We start from the raw sequence: 16,337 nt of genomic DNA, 5'->3' as shown, positions 1-16,337 counted from the left end.
GGATGGTCTCGATCTCCTGACCTCGTGATCCGCCCACCTCGGCCTCCCAAAGTGCTGGGATTACAGGCGTGAGCCACCGCGCCCGGCCAATTCCGAGTTTTTTCAAACTACTGCAGCCTCTCCCATTGCTGTGGTAACTGGATGGAAATGCATCTAGCACGAGAAAATGTACATAAAGATTACCTCCCTCCCTCCTCTAGGTTTCTGCAGGTGAGAAGGTGTCATGATAGAATAACGAACATTTCCCATGAGGCTGGCACTGTGCTCTACATTCGAACTCACTTAATACAACAACCCCATAACAAGGTAGGTACCACTATGGTTCTATATTAAAGATGAAGAAAGTTGCAGCACAGAAACATCTGGTAACCTGCTCAAGGTCACAAAACTCCAGAGACCTTGCTCTTAACCACTATACCACACTGCCTCTTTCTTAAAAAGCAAATATCACCAAAAAGAGACATTTAGTGACAACCATTTGTCCCACCGGCTGCTGCAGAACAGTGCTTCGCTAATGGAGGCAGGAGGGAGGAAGGTGGGGGTTGGCATCTCACGGGTCACATGGCAAACACTGCTTTCTCAGGCTGAAACTCAAGAGCGGTGATGCTTGTGGAATGAACACTGACAGGTTTCCCCCTCCTCCAAGAACAATCACTAGTCTGTAGGAAGCTTCAGTTCTCTGCCCAGAGCTGCGGGTTTCTTTCTTTCTTTCTTTTTTTTTTTTTTTCAGGAAGTAAACCATGTGCATCAATTATCAGGAACCCTTTAATTCAACTGGGACCCCAAACAAACACCCCGCTTTAACCCCGGGTGATGTGATACAAACAATTTACAACGCCTCAAGACCCTGCAGCATCCCGAGTAAGTAGACCGTAATCTAGCAGACAATAAAATGCAAGCCCGTGCTCATACATTGTAGGGGATTGAATGCGCCTTAAACAAAAGGATGCTATCTCCAAAATAGCACGCTCGCTGCCTTTGCTGGGCACTCAGCACGGTACCTGGCCTGCAGGTTGTCAGATTCCACCGGGCTTGGAATAAAATCCAAACTCTTTACCGTTGCCTCCTACGTCTTACATGATCTGGCGAAACTCATCTGCCTCCTAATCTCCAACGCCACTGGTTTTCTTTCCATATCCCCAGTACTCAGCTCCTTTGGGTCTATGGCAATTGTACTTGCTCTTCCCCCTGCCTGCATCAGTCCTAGAGCTTGCCCTGACCGCATCCTTCTCATCATTCAGATCTCAACGCAAGCATCCCTTCCTTCCCCTGAGGCCTTGGCCTTTCAACGTCCCATTCCCCACCCCACATCATTCCAGACTGGAAGCTCTAGAGCAGGCGTTAGAACACTGTCCGGCCCTCAAGCCTTCAATACTTCAACAAATGCTTGTTGAATCCAAAAACTCTGATTACCCTTCAATCTGCCAGCTCACCCCACTCCCTCTCAAAATACCTAGGAGAATTCATTTATAAAGAAAACATAAGCAAGCGACAGCGTAACACATCGACTCAAAACAAAGCCGGTAATCCGGGGCTGAACTGGTCAATGGCATCTAAAGAAGGCCCCAAGAAAACCCCTTTCTGATCGTGCACACACTTTTCAAGAGGCGAAACCAGGGGGCCAGGGCGGCCGCCGGCGCAGCGCTGCCTACCTTGAACTCCGCGGAAAGTTGGGGCGTGTATTCGCGAGTCCAGAGCGCGCGCACCAGCGCCGCCAGCTGCTCGGTGACCTCGGCGCGGCCTGGCGCCGCCCGGTAGCGCCCCAGCGCCAGGAACTCAGCCAGCAGGTCGGTGTTGCTGAGACACTGCACCACGGCGTTCATGAAACAGGTGTTGCCGTGGTTCTTCAAGCCCTGAGCGCCCGGCGGCCGCGCCCCATCGCCGGCGGGGAGCTGGAGCTGGGGCTGGGGTCCGGGCGGGCGCTCCTCCCCGGGGCTCCCGGGGGCCGCTGGAGCCGGGCCCGGGGCGCAGGCGAAGCCCCCCTCACCGTCGCCATCGCAATATCCCGGCTGGGGCCGGGGCGGCGAGTCCCCGGGGCGGGAGCGGCTGCCCAGTGCCAGCAGGAAGCGGCTGAACAGGCGGCGCAGGGAGCGGCGGCGGCGGGGCCGGGGCGCGGGCGGTCCCCCTCCTGCCGCGTCCCCAGGGCCCGGGTCCATGGCTGCCGCCGGCGCAGCTCCAGGCTCGGAGCCCCCGGGCCCGAGGCGGACGAGCGGCCAGCAGGCCCTACAGCTTCGCTAAGGCGCCTGGTGCCGGCTACCTGCGGGCCAGGTGTGTGGGGACGGGGCGGAGGCGGAGCCAAGGGCGGGGCAGCCCCGCCCCGCGCGGGAATCCGGCCGCACGACCAGCCCCCTGCAGGGCAGCGCAGGGCCACCCCTACCCCTGCCTGGTGCCGCCCCCGCGGCGCTGACTGGGAGTCGTCGTGGTCGGGTTCCCCACCCTTCCTTACCTCGTAAACCGACAGACCTGGGTTTCGCCTCTGCTGCTGTTCCTCGAGCAGCCTTCGAGCAGTGGAAATTATGGAGGAATGAACATTCTGAAAGCGCCCAGTAAATGGCAAAGGCCTGGCTACTGCAGGAAGAAAAGGGCAAGGCAGGCATCTCCAGAGCACAGCCTCGGGCGTGGTGAGAGGCGCGCGCTGGGTGCTGTGTGGGGGTGGGGAGCGCTTTTGTGCACCGCTGGTTCCTCCGCAGGCTCAGGTGTGTGCGGACAGGTGTCGCCATCCCCTTTCAGACCGTCTGCCCTTTTAGGGGAGGCAGAGCCTGTGCCTGCACCCGCCCACTCGGGACCCGAACTGGGAGCCACGTGTTGCCCTGTTAAAAAAAAAAAAAAAAAAAAAAAGCCCCCGAGTGGTTGTGGTTTGCTTTTTTTACACCACAGATTGGGTTAGAATCATTTTCCAAACACTTGTGAGACTTGATCATCCTTGCTTTAATCGGCAAGGAAGGGGGTTCAGAGGGGTTATCGCAACGTAGGGAGGCCGCCCGACCCGTAAGCAGGGAAACCGGAACTCGACCTGGATCTCTGGACTGCCGGGTTCAGGCCCTTTCCAACCTCAGTATTTGCTTACCAGGAAGTTTTCAGGCTCTCAGGCGCGCCCCCTACGCAGTTTCTGGTTCACTCCTTAACGCACAATCCTTGCTGAATGATTGCCCAATCAGAATTAGTTTGGCCTTGTCCCGCCCTTGATTCCCTGGGTAACCCTGGGCCCCCCGCCCCCTCTTGATCCCATGCAACTGTCAGGTTTATAATTAATCTGGCAAGATCTTGCAAAATGAGTTTCTGGTCAATTTCTAGCTCAGAAAGAGATCAGCACCATGTGAGACGCAGTATTCTAACGCCCTGAAATGTTACTTGTTGTTTAATAAGTGATCATCATTTATTAAATATTCTTGATCCTGGCCGGACTTGGTGGCTTACACCTGTAATCCCAGCAGCACCTTGGGAGGCCGAGATGGGCAGATCACCTGACGTCAGGAGTTCGAGACCAGCCTGGCCAACATGGTGAAACCACGTCTCTACCAAAAATACAAAAATTAGCCGGGCGTGGTGGCGCATGCCTGTAATCCCAGCTACTTAGGAGGCTGAAGCAGGAGAATCGCTTGATTCAGTGAGCGGAGATCGCGCCGTTGCACTCCAGTCGGGCCACAAGAGCTAAACTCCGTCTCCAAAAAAAAAAAAAGTCTTGATCTTTCAAACCGGGTTGCAGCAGTTACCTCATGCAAAAAAAGCAGCATTACTTAAAGAATAAATAACATGCTTAAAACATCAGACTGTACTGTGAATCGGAGACTTGTGTTCTGGAAAATGCCATTATTTACCCCTCTCTGGAAAAAGATACCCGGTTGGGTGATTAATACACAAGGACATAAGGTCCATTTCATCACCCTTCTGGTGGAAAGCACGGAAGAAAGATGTAATGGCCAACTCCAATAAAGCATCTCTGAAATTTCATCTTTCTTTGGTAATTGTCCTGAGATCCCAACACCACACATTTTCTTTGAGAAAGCATGCATGTTTCACTCTCTACCCTGTCAGGAATTCTGCCCATGCTTTAGTACATTAGTCACTTAATTCTCACAATAACCTTTTGAGCAGGAACTTACTCTTGCTTGACAAAAGAGAAAATTGTGGCTCAGAGAATTTTTAAGAAGCCTGCCCAAGATCTGGATTTAAATCTGAGGCTAGTCCCGTATAGCTTGACCAATGAAATGGCAATTAAGAAGGCAATTCACTTTGCCTTATTTTTACAGGATAATAGCAATGCTGTCTGTGCACAGATCAGGAGGAAGGTCTGTGGGTTTTGCAGAGTTGCAGACAACAAATTATAACAGAAAACCGACAACTGAGAATTTATTCAAAATGTAAGAAGTTCTAATTAGAGTCTGCACAAATTATTCTTGAACATATTTCAATTTTAATATACAATGTAGGAATACAAAATGCATTCTATAAAGAAAAAAAAGTTTGGACTCAAGAACAAAAACAGAGCTGTGAGAAATGAAGACGAGTGTTGGAGTTATCTAAAATCGGTCTTCAACAGGACTGTGTGCAACGCCGAGGCTCAGAGACATCTCATCAGTTTCAAGAGGTGTATGGGTACTTCCATCGCAAAATGGCCCCGTCGGCACTTACGCTAACAATATATTGATTTCCTGGACTTATGCGGATACGTGTGATGTTGCCACTGTGTCCCACCCCAACGTGAGTCACTTCACCCTCATTATAATCCCAAACTTTGACCAGATGGTCATTTCCACCTGAAAAAGATAAACACGGATATGGCATTGCTGCAATACAAGAGAGAAACAACCCTGATTTCAAATAACTGGATCGTTTTCAACACGGTCCCCGTGTATCTATCTTTGTAATAACACTTTTACTGGATTATAAAAATCTATCGGTTGCAGTAAGTTTGAAGTGGAGGGGGAAATACAGAGAGGTAAAAGCACATTTTCATCCCACTACCCAGAAATAACCACTAGTAAAATGTTGACTTGGTTCCTTCCAGTCTTTTCTCTGTAAGTATACTGGTATACATATATATCATATATGTGATTGGGATTACACTATGTCTAGTTTGATACCTGCCTTATAGTCAATGTATTTGTGAAACTTAATTCATTTAGTGCATTTATTAATTAATTAATTATTTATTTATTTATTTTTTGAGACGGAGTCTCTGTTGCCCAGGCTGGAGTGGAGTGGCGTGATCTCAGTGCACTGCAGCCTCCGCCTCCTGGGCTCAAGCCATTCTCCTGTGTCAGCCTCCTGAGTAGCTGGGATTATAGGTGCACACCACCATGCCCAGCTAATTTTCATATTTTTAGTAGAGACGGGGTTTCACCACATTGGCCAGGCTGGTCTCGAACTCCTGACCCCAGGTGATCCACCTGCCTCGGCCCCCCAAAGTGCTGGGATTACAGGCATGAGCCACCGTGCCTGGCCGCATTTATTTGTTAATATCCTGATGAATCAAAGAGCTTGGCAGGAAATGATAATGATGTTCCAATCGGCGTGTTTGGGCAGTAAATGCCTCTTTGAAATACTGGTTAATTCATTTGTTTTGGTGGGGAGAGCATCGCATCATGCAATAATAAAGTGGAATTAACAGACGCGTTTAAGACTTCAGAAGGATGCTGGACAGCCCAGGCCATTTAAAGGTCGCATTTCTATTATCAATGCCTACCACAAAAAGCAAGCCTAGCAACCTACGTCTTAGCCTTTATTTGTGCCCTTAAGGCTCTTGTGCAAATGTTTCCCCTCATTGAAATGTGACTTCTGGATTTTTCTTTCTCCGCTACATTGGCTGCTGTATTGGTTGCAGTCTGATTCTAACCAAGTTGCCTTGAGACACTTTTGTGGTCTTTTCCGATTCCCTCTGGCCTGGGAGTTCTATGTCCTCGTCTAAATAAGCCAGGCTTGGCTTTTTCCTATCCCAGGACTAACCTGTGACAAAGTGCACCCCTTCCTGTGTGATATCCATGCCATTTATCGACCCAGACAGGGAACCTTCCAATTCTCTGATTACTGTCCCATCAAATACTTCCCAGTAAGCAATCTGGAATTCAGGAAAGAAGCATTAAGCAGGACTCAGCTCCGGAGAGTCATCCATGCACATGCTAACAAAAGATGGCTCTACTTTATATAGAAGGGAGCAAAAATACACCACGGGATGATACTGGCTGAAATTATAAATAGGCTACAGCAGGGGGTGGCAAAACCATTTTAATATTTTTAGTATTGGTTTTAAATTTGCATTCTATTTAAAGAGATGTTGATGTGCTGATAAACCTGGATTAAGGCAGAAAGGGCTTTTGATAAGACTAAGCAGATTGAGCCTGAAGCAAGCTGTAAAAGAAAGAACAGCCTCTGCATCCACAGCTAAGCTTCAGGCCTGGAGGGAGGAAAAGCATTTTCTTCCTTCCCACTGGAGGATGAGCACTCCCCACTCCCCAGAGTTCTAGAGACTGGGCCCTCCCTCTTCCTCACCCCACCCTTATTCCCAACTTTCCCTTCTGCTCCAAAGCACTGAGATATTCCACAGGGTGGAGTTTAAAGAGGAACTGGTAACCTTGGTTCCCTGTTGGGGAGAACTACCTTAGGGGTGGAGAGATAGGGTGCCTAAAGGAGGGTAATTTTTTTCCTGAATATACTGCCTTTGTACCTTGAACTTTGTGAATGCACAATCTGTTCAAAATTTAAATTTCCTTCTTAGGAAAGATAGCTTCTATTTATGATAGCAAAGACAGGGAATGAACCGAAATGCCCATCAATGATAGACTGCATAAGGAAAATGTGATACAGCCAGCCGGGTCCAGCGGCTCACGTCTGTAATCCCAGCACTTTGAGAAACTGAGTTGGGCCCGTTGCTTGAGGTCAGGAATACGAGACCAGCCTAGGCAATATGAGGACACACCATCTGTACTAAAAATACAAAAATTAGCTGGATGTGGTGGCACACACCTGTAGTGCCAGCTACTTGGGAGGGTGAGGCATGAGAATCACTTGCACCCAGGAGGTGGAGGTTGCAGGAGGTTGCAGTGAGCCAAGATTGTGCCACTGCACTCCAGCCTGGGTGGCAAAGTGAGACTCTGTCTCAAAAAAAAAAAAAACAAACAACAGAATAAACTTAAGAAAATGTGGCACATATATACCACGGAATACTATGCAGCCATAAAAAGGGACAAGATCATGTCCTTTTGCAGGGACATGGATGGAGTTAGAAGCCATTATCCCCAGCAAACTAATGCAGGAACAGAAAACCAAACACCACCTGTTCTCACTTACAAGTGGAAGCTGAACAATGAAAACACATGGACACATGGGGGTAAACAACATGCTCTGGGCACCTGTCGGGGGGTGGTTGGGGAGAGGAAGAGCATCAGAAAGAATAGCTAATGCATGCAGGGTTTAATACCGAGGTGATGGGATGATCTTTGCAGCAAACCACCATGGCACATGTTTACCTATGGAACAAACCTGCACATCCTGCGCATGAACTTAAAATAAGGTTGAAGAAAAAAAAGAAAAGAAAAAAAAACAAAACAAAAAGAGTGCTTGACCAGGAATCAGGAGTGCAAACTTGCATGTGCGTTTCATTCATTTCTCATTGCTTCATGTCGGAAACGTGCTGTGTTTCAGTCACCAGTCACTATGCCAGGAGTCTGTATTCCTCTGAATCTAGCTAGACTTTGTGCATACTATTTCTTTTTAATTTTTTTTCTTTTGCTTTGTAATGTCTGTTGATGCTTGATCATGTTAACAAAAAAATTCTGGTTTCATAGTAAACGCCTAAAGAGATAGAAAATCATGCCAGAGCCCATGTTTCTCAGGAATCACACCCACAGAAGTACTTGGAACTTGACTGCCTGCCTTCCCAGCCAAAGAAGCCAAACCGATACTCTTCTGGGCAGCCCTAGTAGGGCTCCATCTTACCGGAGTGTCCTTTGCCAGAGATGCCCTTCCCTGAGGTCTAGGCATTGGGTGGGTCCTTCTGTCATTCAGGCCTCAGCTCAGAGGCTGTTCCTTAAGGAGGCCTACACCCACCACCCTCGCTGAAGGAGCTTCCCCCAGCCCACTAGTATCATATCACCTGTTCTATCTCCTTTCTCAGTCCTCTCACCATCTCATGTCTTGTTCACTTGTTACTCATCGTGCACTCACGGATTGGTTCATGTGTGTATTAGCCAATTCCATCCCCTCCTGCCCAAAATAAATTAGGGAAGTAAGGTTCATGAGAGCAGAGACTCCTTGCTTGCTCCAAGGGTGAACATTCCCCCAAACAGAAGCGTGAACCTTCACCTTCCTCTTTAACTGGGAAATCTATACCATATGTAGAATTTTTTTTTTTTTTTTTTTTAGACAGAGTCTTGCTCTCTCACCCAGGCTGAAGTGCAGTGGTGCAATCTTGGCCCACTGCAACCTCTGCTTCCCAGGTTCAAGCAATTCTCATGCCTCAGCCTCTTGAGTAGCTGGGATTACAGGTGCCCTCCACCACGCTCTACTAATTTTTTGTAGAGATGGGGTTTCACCATGTTGACTAGGCTGGTCTCGAACTCCTGACCTCAGGTGATCCGCCCGCCTCAGCCTCACAAAGTGCTGGAATTACAGGCGTGAGCCACCACGCTTGACTCCATGTGTAGATTTTTAGTGTACTGATGAAGTACAGTGCTGAGAGATGAGGAGCTCTATTGCCTTTCTGTTTGAATTTAGTCAAAGGAATAACCGGTTTGGGCACAGCAATTCTACTCCAGTCTAGAAATTCCCTCATAATAAAAACCAATCTATTGAGCACCTACTATGTGCCAGGCCCCCTGCTATAAGCCCCATAGGTGAGCATGACTTTAATCCTCACTCTGTGAGGTTAGTGGTACCATTTCCACTTAACAGGCAGGGAAGTGAAGACACTGGAAGGTGATATGGCCTTTCCAAAGTGACATGGCTGATTGATGACAGACACCATTGGAACCAAGATGGTTTGACTTCAGAGCCTGCAGCCTCCACCACAACGCCTCCCTGCTGCTCTCTTGCACTGGAAAGATCTCAGCTTTCGCTGGGAGGACTCACCTTTCTGTCTGTTCCACTGGTGATGATCTGGAACTCCTCAGGGTGATAGCACACACACTGGAATAAGGTGTTGGCTAGTATCATCTGATTCCTCCTGAGATGCCTGGAAAGTAGATTCAAAAGCTGCGAAAGTCGACTTTCTCTTCCCTAGGAAATGTATTCACTATTCAGGCTGGATTTGGTGCAAGCTGGGATTTGGGTTGGTGTATCTCTGTGCCAAACATCTCATGCTGCCCAGCATGGTGGGGCCTGTATTTCTTCAAAACAGACTTCAAGTCACCCCTCTCCTCTCTACTTCTATGTACTCTCGTTGACCTATCAGTGACCACCAGAGGACAACGGGAAGGGCCCTTTAAAGACAGAGCACAGAACTCAACGAGAACCCTTAAGTTCTAGTGAAAAAGAAGCAGAAGAGGCTGAACTCAGAGCCAAACTGCTGCCTCCCACACAATGTACTTGATTCTTAAGGCCACCATTTGGAAGTGGAGCTCCTTACAGTCTGAGAAGCAGAATGTGGGGAGAGGTATTTTATTTTATTTATGTTTTAACCATCGATGTATCTTTAATTCACAAATAAAAGCTGTAGCAAGATGTCATGTACACATTTGTACACAGGTTTGGACATACCAGATCATGCATAACCCTCAGAAAACACAAGCCTGTCACGTGGGGATGTCGCAAAAGCTGGCAAGCTCAACCCTTGTCTGCCTATGGTAAGAAGTCCCTCCCAAGACACCCCCCCATCCCGCCCAGGGTGCCCCCAAGAGGGAGCTGGCCTCCTGCAGCTGAAGAGAGCCCGGCCTGGGAAGGGTATTTTAAAAATGGGTATTATGGGCCGAGTGCAGTGGCTCATGCCTGTAATCCCAGCACCTGTGGGAGGTCAAGGCAGGCAGATCACCTGAGGTCAGGAGATCGAGGCCAGCCTGGCCAACATGGTGAAACCCCCTCTCTACTAAAACTACAAAAAATTAGCCAGGCATAGTGGCGGATGCCTGTAATCCTGGCTACTCGGGAGGCTGAGGCAGGAGAATCACTTGAACCCAGGAGGCAGAGGCTGCAGTGAGCCAAGATCATGCCACTGCACCACGCCTGGCCAAGATCTGCATTTTAAACCAGCATTTCAGTTGATTTTTATGTGCATAATAGAACCCCTGCCTTAGATACCGTACCAAGAACTATGTAAATATCGCTTCTCCTTCCATAGACAATGTGGTGGGTGGCCATCTCACAGGCCAGGCTTTCCTGGCTAAAAAATGCACCTTCTGCACAGTTGCTTCTCATTATGGAAGTTTTCAAACCTGGTATCTGAGCTGAGCATTTTTAAAGATTTTGGCACGAGAATTCCTGCTACACAGCAGAACAGCTTTAAGGATTTGAGGCAGTCACAAACCATCCATAGAAATAAGTTGAGACACGTCCTTCTAGTTCTATATTTTCCCAGGAGGAAGGTCAGGTATATAGCCTAACACTTCCTACAAGTGTGGTCCTTGAACCAGTGCCCTCAGTTGGGAGCTTCTCAGAAATGCGGAATCTCAGGTACCACATTAAATTTATTGAATCAAAATCTACGTGTTCAACAAGATCCCCAGGAGATACACAGGGCTAGAAGACAAAAGCTTGCTTTGTGGGGGCTTTTTGTTTGTTTGTTTGTTTGCTTGCTTTTTTAAGACGAAGTCTCATTCTGTTGCCCAGGCTGGAGTGCGGTGGCATGATCTCGGCTCGCTGCAACCTCTGCCTCCCGGGTTCAAGTGATTCTCCTGCCTCAGCCTCCTGAGTAGCTGGGACTACAGGCATGCACTACCACGCCCGGCTATTTTTTGTATTTTTAGTAGAGATGGGGTTTCACCATATTGGTCAGGCTGGTCTCGAACTCCTGACCTCGTGATCCTCCCCTCAGCCTCCCAAAGTGCTGGGATTATAGGCATGAGCCACCGTGCCCGGCAATGCTTTGTGTTTTTTTAATGTGTTAAGTACACAGTGAGTTCTCATTCCCATCAAGTGTATCTCATATTCTTTGTCATGCATACCTCCTTCCTCCCAACTTTGCACTTATCCTCGTCTCTCTTATGCAGTGATATAAAGGCAGTGCCTCGTAGGAGTGGTAGAGGGGTGATAGGTGGGTGGGGAGAGGGGTTGGAGGAATAGGGTCTGATTCTAAAATAAAAACACAGCAAAAGTGCTTATAGTCAAAAATTCAAAAAGCCACTTTTCAAAAATCCTTTGAGTTACTCCTACAATAAAGTTCACATGCTTCGGTCTAGTTAGTTTGAAGTTAGTCATTCTATGGGGGTGTGATATGCTCAGGGCATAAGAGGTCCCTGGGAATGTGGCCAACCGAGGAGAAAGGCAAATATATGTCCCACCAGCATCCCTCCCCTCCATGGGGAGTTCATGCTGGGCTTCATCTAACTGACTGGAATGATAAGAGGCACTGCCTGCATTCGTTATTTTTCTTTCTTTCTTTCTTTCTTTCTTTCTTTCTTTCTTTCTTTCTTTCTTTTCTTTTCTTTTCTTTTCTTTTCTTTTCTTTTCTTTCTTTTCTTTCTTTTTCTTTCTTTTGAGACAGAGTTTCACTCTTGTTGCCCAGGCCAGAGTGCAATGGCGTGATCTCAGTTCACTGCAACCTCCGCCTCCTGGGTTCAAGCCATTCTCCTGCCTCAGCCTCCCAAGTAGCTAGGATTACAGGCACACACCACCACGCCCAGCTAATTTTTGTATGTTTAGTAGAGAAGGGGTTTCACCACATTGGCCAGGCTGGTCTCAAACTCCTGACCTCAGGTGATCCGCTCTCCTCAGCCTCCCAAAGTGCTGGGATTACAGGCAGGAGCCACCGTGCCCGGCCTTACATTCGTTATTTTTCTTGCCACCTTTCATTTGGGACACTTAGGGTTGAATTCGTGTTAAGTCAAACCATGCTTCACTGTGTGGACACAGAAAGCTATTTCCCTATCTCACCAGAAACTTCTAACATTCAGTTCTTCCTGGAAATTTTAACCCTTCCCACCAGCATCGATAAACCATGGACAGTCATGAACGGCTTCTGATGAACATCCCTTTACTGTGTTGCCTTCAATAAGATTTCTACGCTTCATTTGAATCTTCTCTCATGTTCAATAAACTGTTGGCATGATTGGATTTTGGAGGTACCACTGCATCCTCCCCATCAAGGTACCTACACAAGGTCCCAAATGATACAAGTCCCATCGGTGCTGGCGGTGACACACTCCTCGTTGTTCCTCTTCACCCTAATGCAGGAGACTGAGGACTTGTGTTCCTTCAGGGCCTCCTCCAGCTTCTGGGTCTGACAGCCTATTTGCCATACTCTCACCTGAAAGCCACAGAACACAGGATCTTGATACATACTTGGGACTTCTGAAGGGATAGGAAAAGAGTCCAAGAGCTTTTTCACCTTTGCTATGCTTGATTTGTGTGTGTGTGGTTTTTTTTTTTTTTTTTTTTTTTTTTTGAGGTGGAGTCTCGCTCTGTCGCCCAGGCTGGAGTGCAGTGGCACGATCTCGGCTCACTGCAAGCTCCGCCTCCCAGGTTCACGCCATTCTCCCGCCTCAGCCTCCCGAGTAGCTGGAACTACAGGCGCCCGCCACCACGCCTGGCTAATTTTTTTGTATTTTTCGTAGAGACGGAGTTTCACCATGTTAGTCAAAATGGTCTCGATTTCCTGACCTTGTGATCCGCCCGTCTCAGCCTCCCAAAGTGATGGAATTACATGCGTGAGCCATAGCACCCGGCCCGATTTGTGTTTTTTTTAATTCCCTGTCTTCGTCTCGGTTGGGTGGGGTGGGAATGCTAAGTTGAAGGACAGGAATATTCATGTATAAGATGTGATCATCTTCAACAGGGCTTGAAAAATGCTACTAACAATCCTGTACCTGCTTGTACATACAGGCTGAGAAATTTAATCAGACACCTGCTATGCAAGTTGATAATGCAAGGGCCAACACCAAACCGAGTGAAATAATGTCTGTTCACTTCTGCTGATCACTGCTCTCAAATTTCTGGTACTATTGGGAAATTTTGTGGGTACCCAGAGCCATATTTAAACTTTCATGATCAGTTGTCAATTTTGATCATTTAAAAGCAATGGTTCCCAACTTGACTGAATCCAATACCTATTTTATATCAACAAATATTTCCAAATGCCTGTATATCATCCTGGAGTAAAATTCATAGGTAATACAACTACCTACACACAAAATTTAAAATCATCAATATGATGCTTTAATAAAAGGGATAGGTAAAAGGAAAGTTGTTTAGTTAGTATAGTATTCCTTTATTTATTTATTTTTTTATTTTTTGAGATGGAGTCTTGCTCCATCTCCCAGGCTAGAGTGCAATGGCGTGATCTCGGCTCACTGCAACCTCCGCCTCCTGGATTCAAGCAATTCTCCTGTCTCAGCCTCCCAGGTAGCTGGGACTACAGGAATGTACCACCACACCTGGCTGATTTTTTTTTTTTTTTCTTTTTTTGAGACAAAGTCTCGCTTCGTCACCCAGGCTGGAGTGCAATGGTGTGATCTTGGCTCACTGCAGCCTCCGACTCACCGCGCCCGGCCTAATTTTTGTATTTTTAGTAGAGACAGGGTTTGGCCATGTTGGCCAGGCTGGTCTCAAACTCCTGACCTCAGGTGATCCACCTGCGTCGGCCTCCCAAAGTGCTGAGATTACAGGTATGAGCCATCACTCCCGGCCAGTATTCTTTTAATGGACAAAGGATATGTCACAACTACACCAGAAAACATAGTAGTCAGATGCTTACACCTTCTTATAATGACTATGTTGGATTTATGAAAAATAAGATGAGCACAAACTATTCTGTTCATCCTATGACAGGGGATTAAGAGAAGGAAAAGAAAACATCTCAAAGAAAAAGGGAAGACTTTGGGGTAGGAAAGAATCTGGGGCACAGAGGAGGAGAGATTCAGAGAAAAATGTGTAAGTAAAAAGTGTTACAGCCTCCTCAAAATAATGGAAAGAAAAAGCTGAGCGTGATCGTTTAAAAATAATGGTCAAAACGTCTGGGTGTATTAAAGAATTGATGCTAGGCTGGGCGCAGTGGCTCACGCCTGTAATCCCAGCACTCTGGGAGGCCGAGGCAGGCAGATCACAAGGTCAGGAGATCGAGACCATCCTGGTTAACATGGTGAAACCCCGTCTCTACTAAAAATACTACAAAAAAATTAGCCGGGCATGGTGGCGGGCACCTGTAGTCCCAGCTACTTAGAAGGCTGAGGCAGGAGAATGATGTGAACCTGGGAGGTGGAGGTTGCAGTGAGCCGAGATCGCGCCACTGTACTCCAGCCTGGGTGACAGAGCGAGACTCTGTCTCAAAAAACAAAACAAAACAAACAAAAAAAAGAATTGATGTTAAAACCATCACCTGCTTTGAAAGATAAGATGAAGACAATTTATACAACTACGATTCTTGGAGGAAGAGAGCAAGCAAGTCAAAACACTGGCAAAACACCCACGTGAATTCATTAACTCTAGTCCACACAGAACACTTTCATGTCTGTATTGTATATGTCCTTTCTGTACACAAATGTATATTCTGTGCACAAATATATATATTTATAGGCAGGGTGCGGTGGCTCATACCTGTAATCCCAGCACTTTGGGAGGCCAAGGCAGGTGGATCACCTGAGGTCAAGAGTTTGAGACCAGTCTGGCCAAAATGGTGAAACCCCATCTCCAGTAAAAATACAAAAATTAGCTGGGTGTGATGGCAGGCGCCTGTAATCCCAGCTACTCAGGAGGCTGAGGCAGGAGAATCGCTTGAACCCAGAAGGAGGAGGTTGTAATGAGCCAAGATTGAGCCACTGCACTCTCCAGACTGGGTGACAGAATGAGACTCCATTTCAAAAAAAAAAAAAAGTATACATTTATAATATTAGAACTTTTATTTATGACGTATTTTCAGATCTCATCAAAATGTTAATTTGGTCTTGCTTGAATCCTAGCACAAGTGTGTATTTTTAAAAGCAAATAGATGGTTTCCTATACGGCAGTTGTTCTAAATACAGCGTTATTTTTTTCAATTTCTGCTTTCAATACCTCCCCTTCCCCACCGCCACTGATGACCCTTTTACAGTCACTGGTGGTGGCGATGGCGGTGACGCCGATCCTGTGAGCACTGTTAATGACATACATCAGTTGGCCTGTCTCTGGGGCGAAGGCTCGGATTTTACCGTCGTTCCATGCTGGCATGAAAGGGAAACAAAAGGCAGGCAGGATCAGTGCACGCACCCTCTCTCCGCAGGCTGCTGGCCTCACTAAGGAGAGGCAGGCCTGGCAAGCGGCGCTGTGGTAGAGGGAAGAGACCAGCTCAACTGAATGGTGGTCATCATAGGCCCCTTTCCCCTCATGCCCCACACTGGTCACACCTGGCTAAGGGAAAGGAGTGGTTTGTCTTGGCTGAACCTATCTATAGGTGCATCCTATGCCAAGTGAGGGAGGATGGGGAGAGGGGAAATGAGGGAGGCCCACTCCTACCTCTCCCACAAACCGCCAAGACTTGTACACCCAACTAGCTAGATGATATTGTGCCTGAGATATATAATTGAACATTTCCAAATAATTGTTGTCACCCCACCTACCCCCACCTACCCCAATCTTTCAATGGAATGCTCCTCCTCCGCCTTCCACTATCTTTCCCATCTCAGTAAAAGTTGCCACCACCCAGCCACTTGCCTAAGCCAACAGCCTGAGTCTACGTTGATTACCCGCAATTTCACCTACCCAACCCAATCCAACATCCAATCCATCAGCAAGTTCCACCAGCTCTACTGTCAAAAAACATTCAAATCTGACCACCTCTCAACAGCTCCAACGGTACCTCCTTCATCCAAGGTACCACCGTCTTTCTCCTGGATTATGATAACAGCTTATGCTTGCTTCCACTCTTGCTTACAACCACCTTTTAAAAATCATGTCACTTTCGGCCGGGCGCGGTGGCTCAAGCCTGTAATCCCAGCACTTTGGGAGGCCGAGACGGGCGGATCACGAGATCAGGAAATCGAGACCATCCTGGCGAACACGGTGAAACCCCGTCTCTACTAAAAAATACAAAAAAACTAGCGGGGCGAGGTGGCGGGCGCCTGTAGTCCCAGCTACTCGGGAGGCTGAGGCGGGAGAATGGCGTAAACCCGGGAGGCGGAGCTTGCAGTGAGCTGAGATCCGGCCACTACACTCCAGCCTGGGCGACAGAGCCAGACTCCATCTCAAAAAAAAAAAAAAAAAAAAAAAAAAAAAAACAT

At 47.6% G+C, this 16,337-nt stretch overlaps 2 protein-coding genes across 4 annotated transcripts in view; both read right to left on the bottom strand.

The window, feature by feature from the left end:
• The window catches only part of USP43 (ubiquitin specific peptidase 43), an 86,233-nt gene extending 83,909 nt beyond the window's left edge, over window positions 1–2,324 (bottom strand). For both annotated transcript variants that reach the window (XM_025362343.1, XM_025362344.1), the window contains exon 1: window positions 1,653–2,324. In XM_025362343.1, coding sequence (XP_025218128.1) covers window positions 1,653–2,156 — 504 coding nt within the window. In that variant the 5' untranslated portion in view covers window positions 2,157–2,324. The remainder of the gene's footprint in view (window positions 1–1,652) is intronic.
• Window positions 2,325–4,322: 1,998 nt separating this feature from the next.
• CFAP52 (cilia and flagella associated protein 52) overlaps window positions 4,323–16,337 on the bottom strand; it is a 68,870-nt gene continuing 56,855 nt past the window's right edge. For both annotated transcript variants that reach the window (XM_025362473.1, XM_025362474.1), the window contains 5 exons: window positions 15,136–15,281; window positions 12,243–12,394; window positions 9,067–9,169; window positions 5,947–6,058; window positions 4,323–4,757 (listed from right to left, as the gene is read on the bottom strand). In XM_025362473.1, the coding sequence (XP_025218258.1) occupies window positions 4,582–4,757; window positions 5,947–6,058; window positions 9,067–9,169; window positions 12,243–12,394; window positions 15,136–15,281 (689 nt within the window). In that variant the 3' untranslated portion in view covers window positions 4,323–4,581. The remainder of the gene's footprint in view (window positions 4,758–5,946; window positions 6,059–9,066; window positions 9,170–12,242; window positions 12,395–15,135; window positions 15,282–16,337) is intronic.

This window comes from Theropithecus gelada, chromosome 16 (assembly GCF_003255815.1).
Source record: "Theropithecus gelada isolate Dixy chromosome 16, Tgel_1.0, whole genome shotgun sequence".
In the NCBI taxonomy this organism is placed as follows: Eukaryota; Metazoa; Chordata; class Mammalia; order Primates; family Cercopithecidae; genus Theropithecus; species Theropithecus gelada.
The sequence above is the reverse complement of the archived record's forward strand: the minus strand, read 5'-3'. Positions and strand labels throughout refer to the sequence as shown.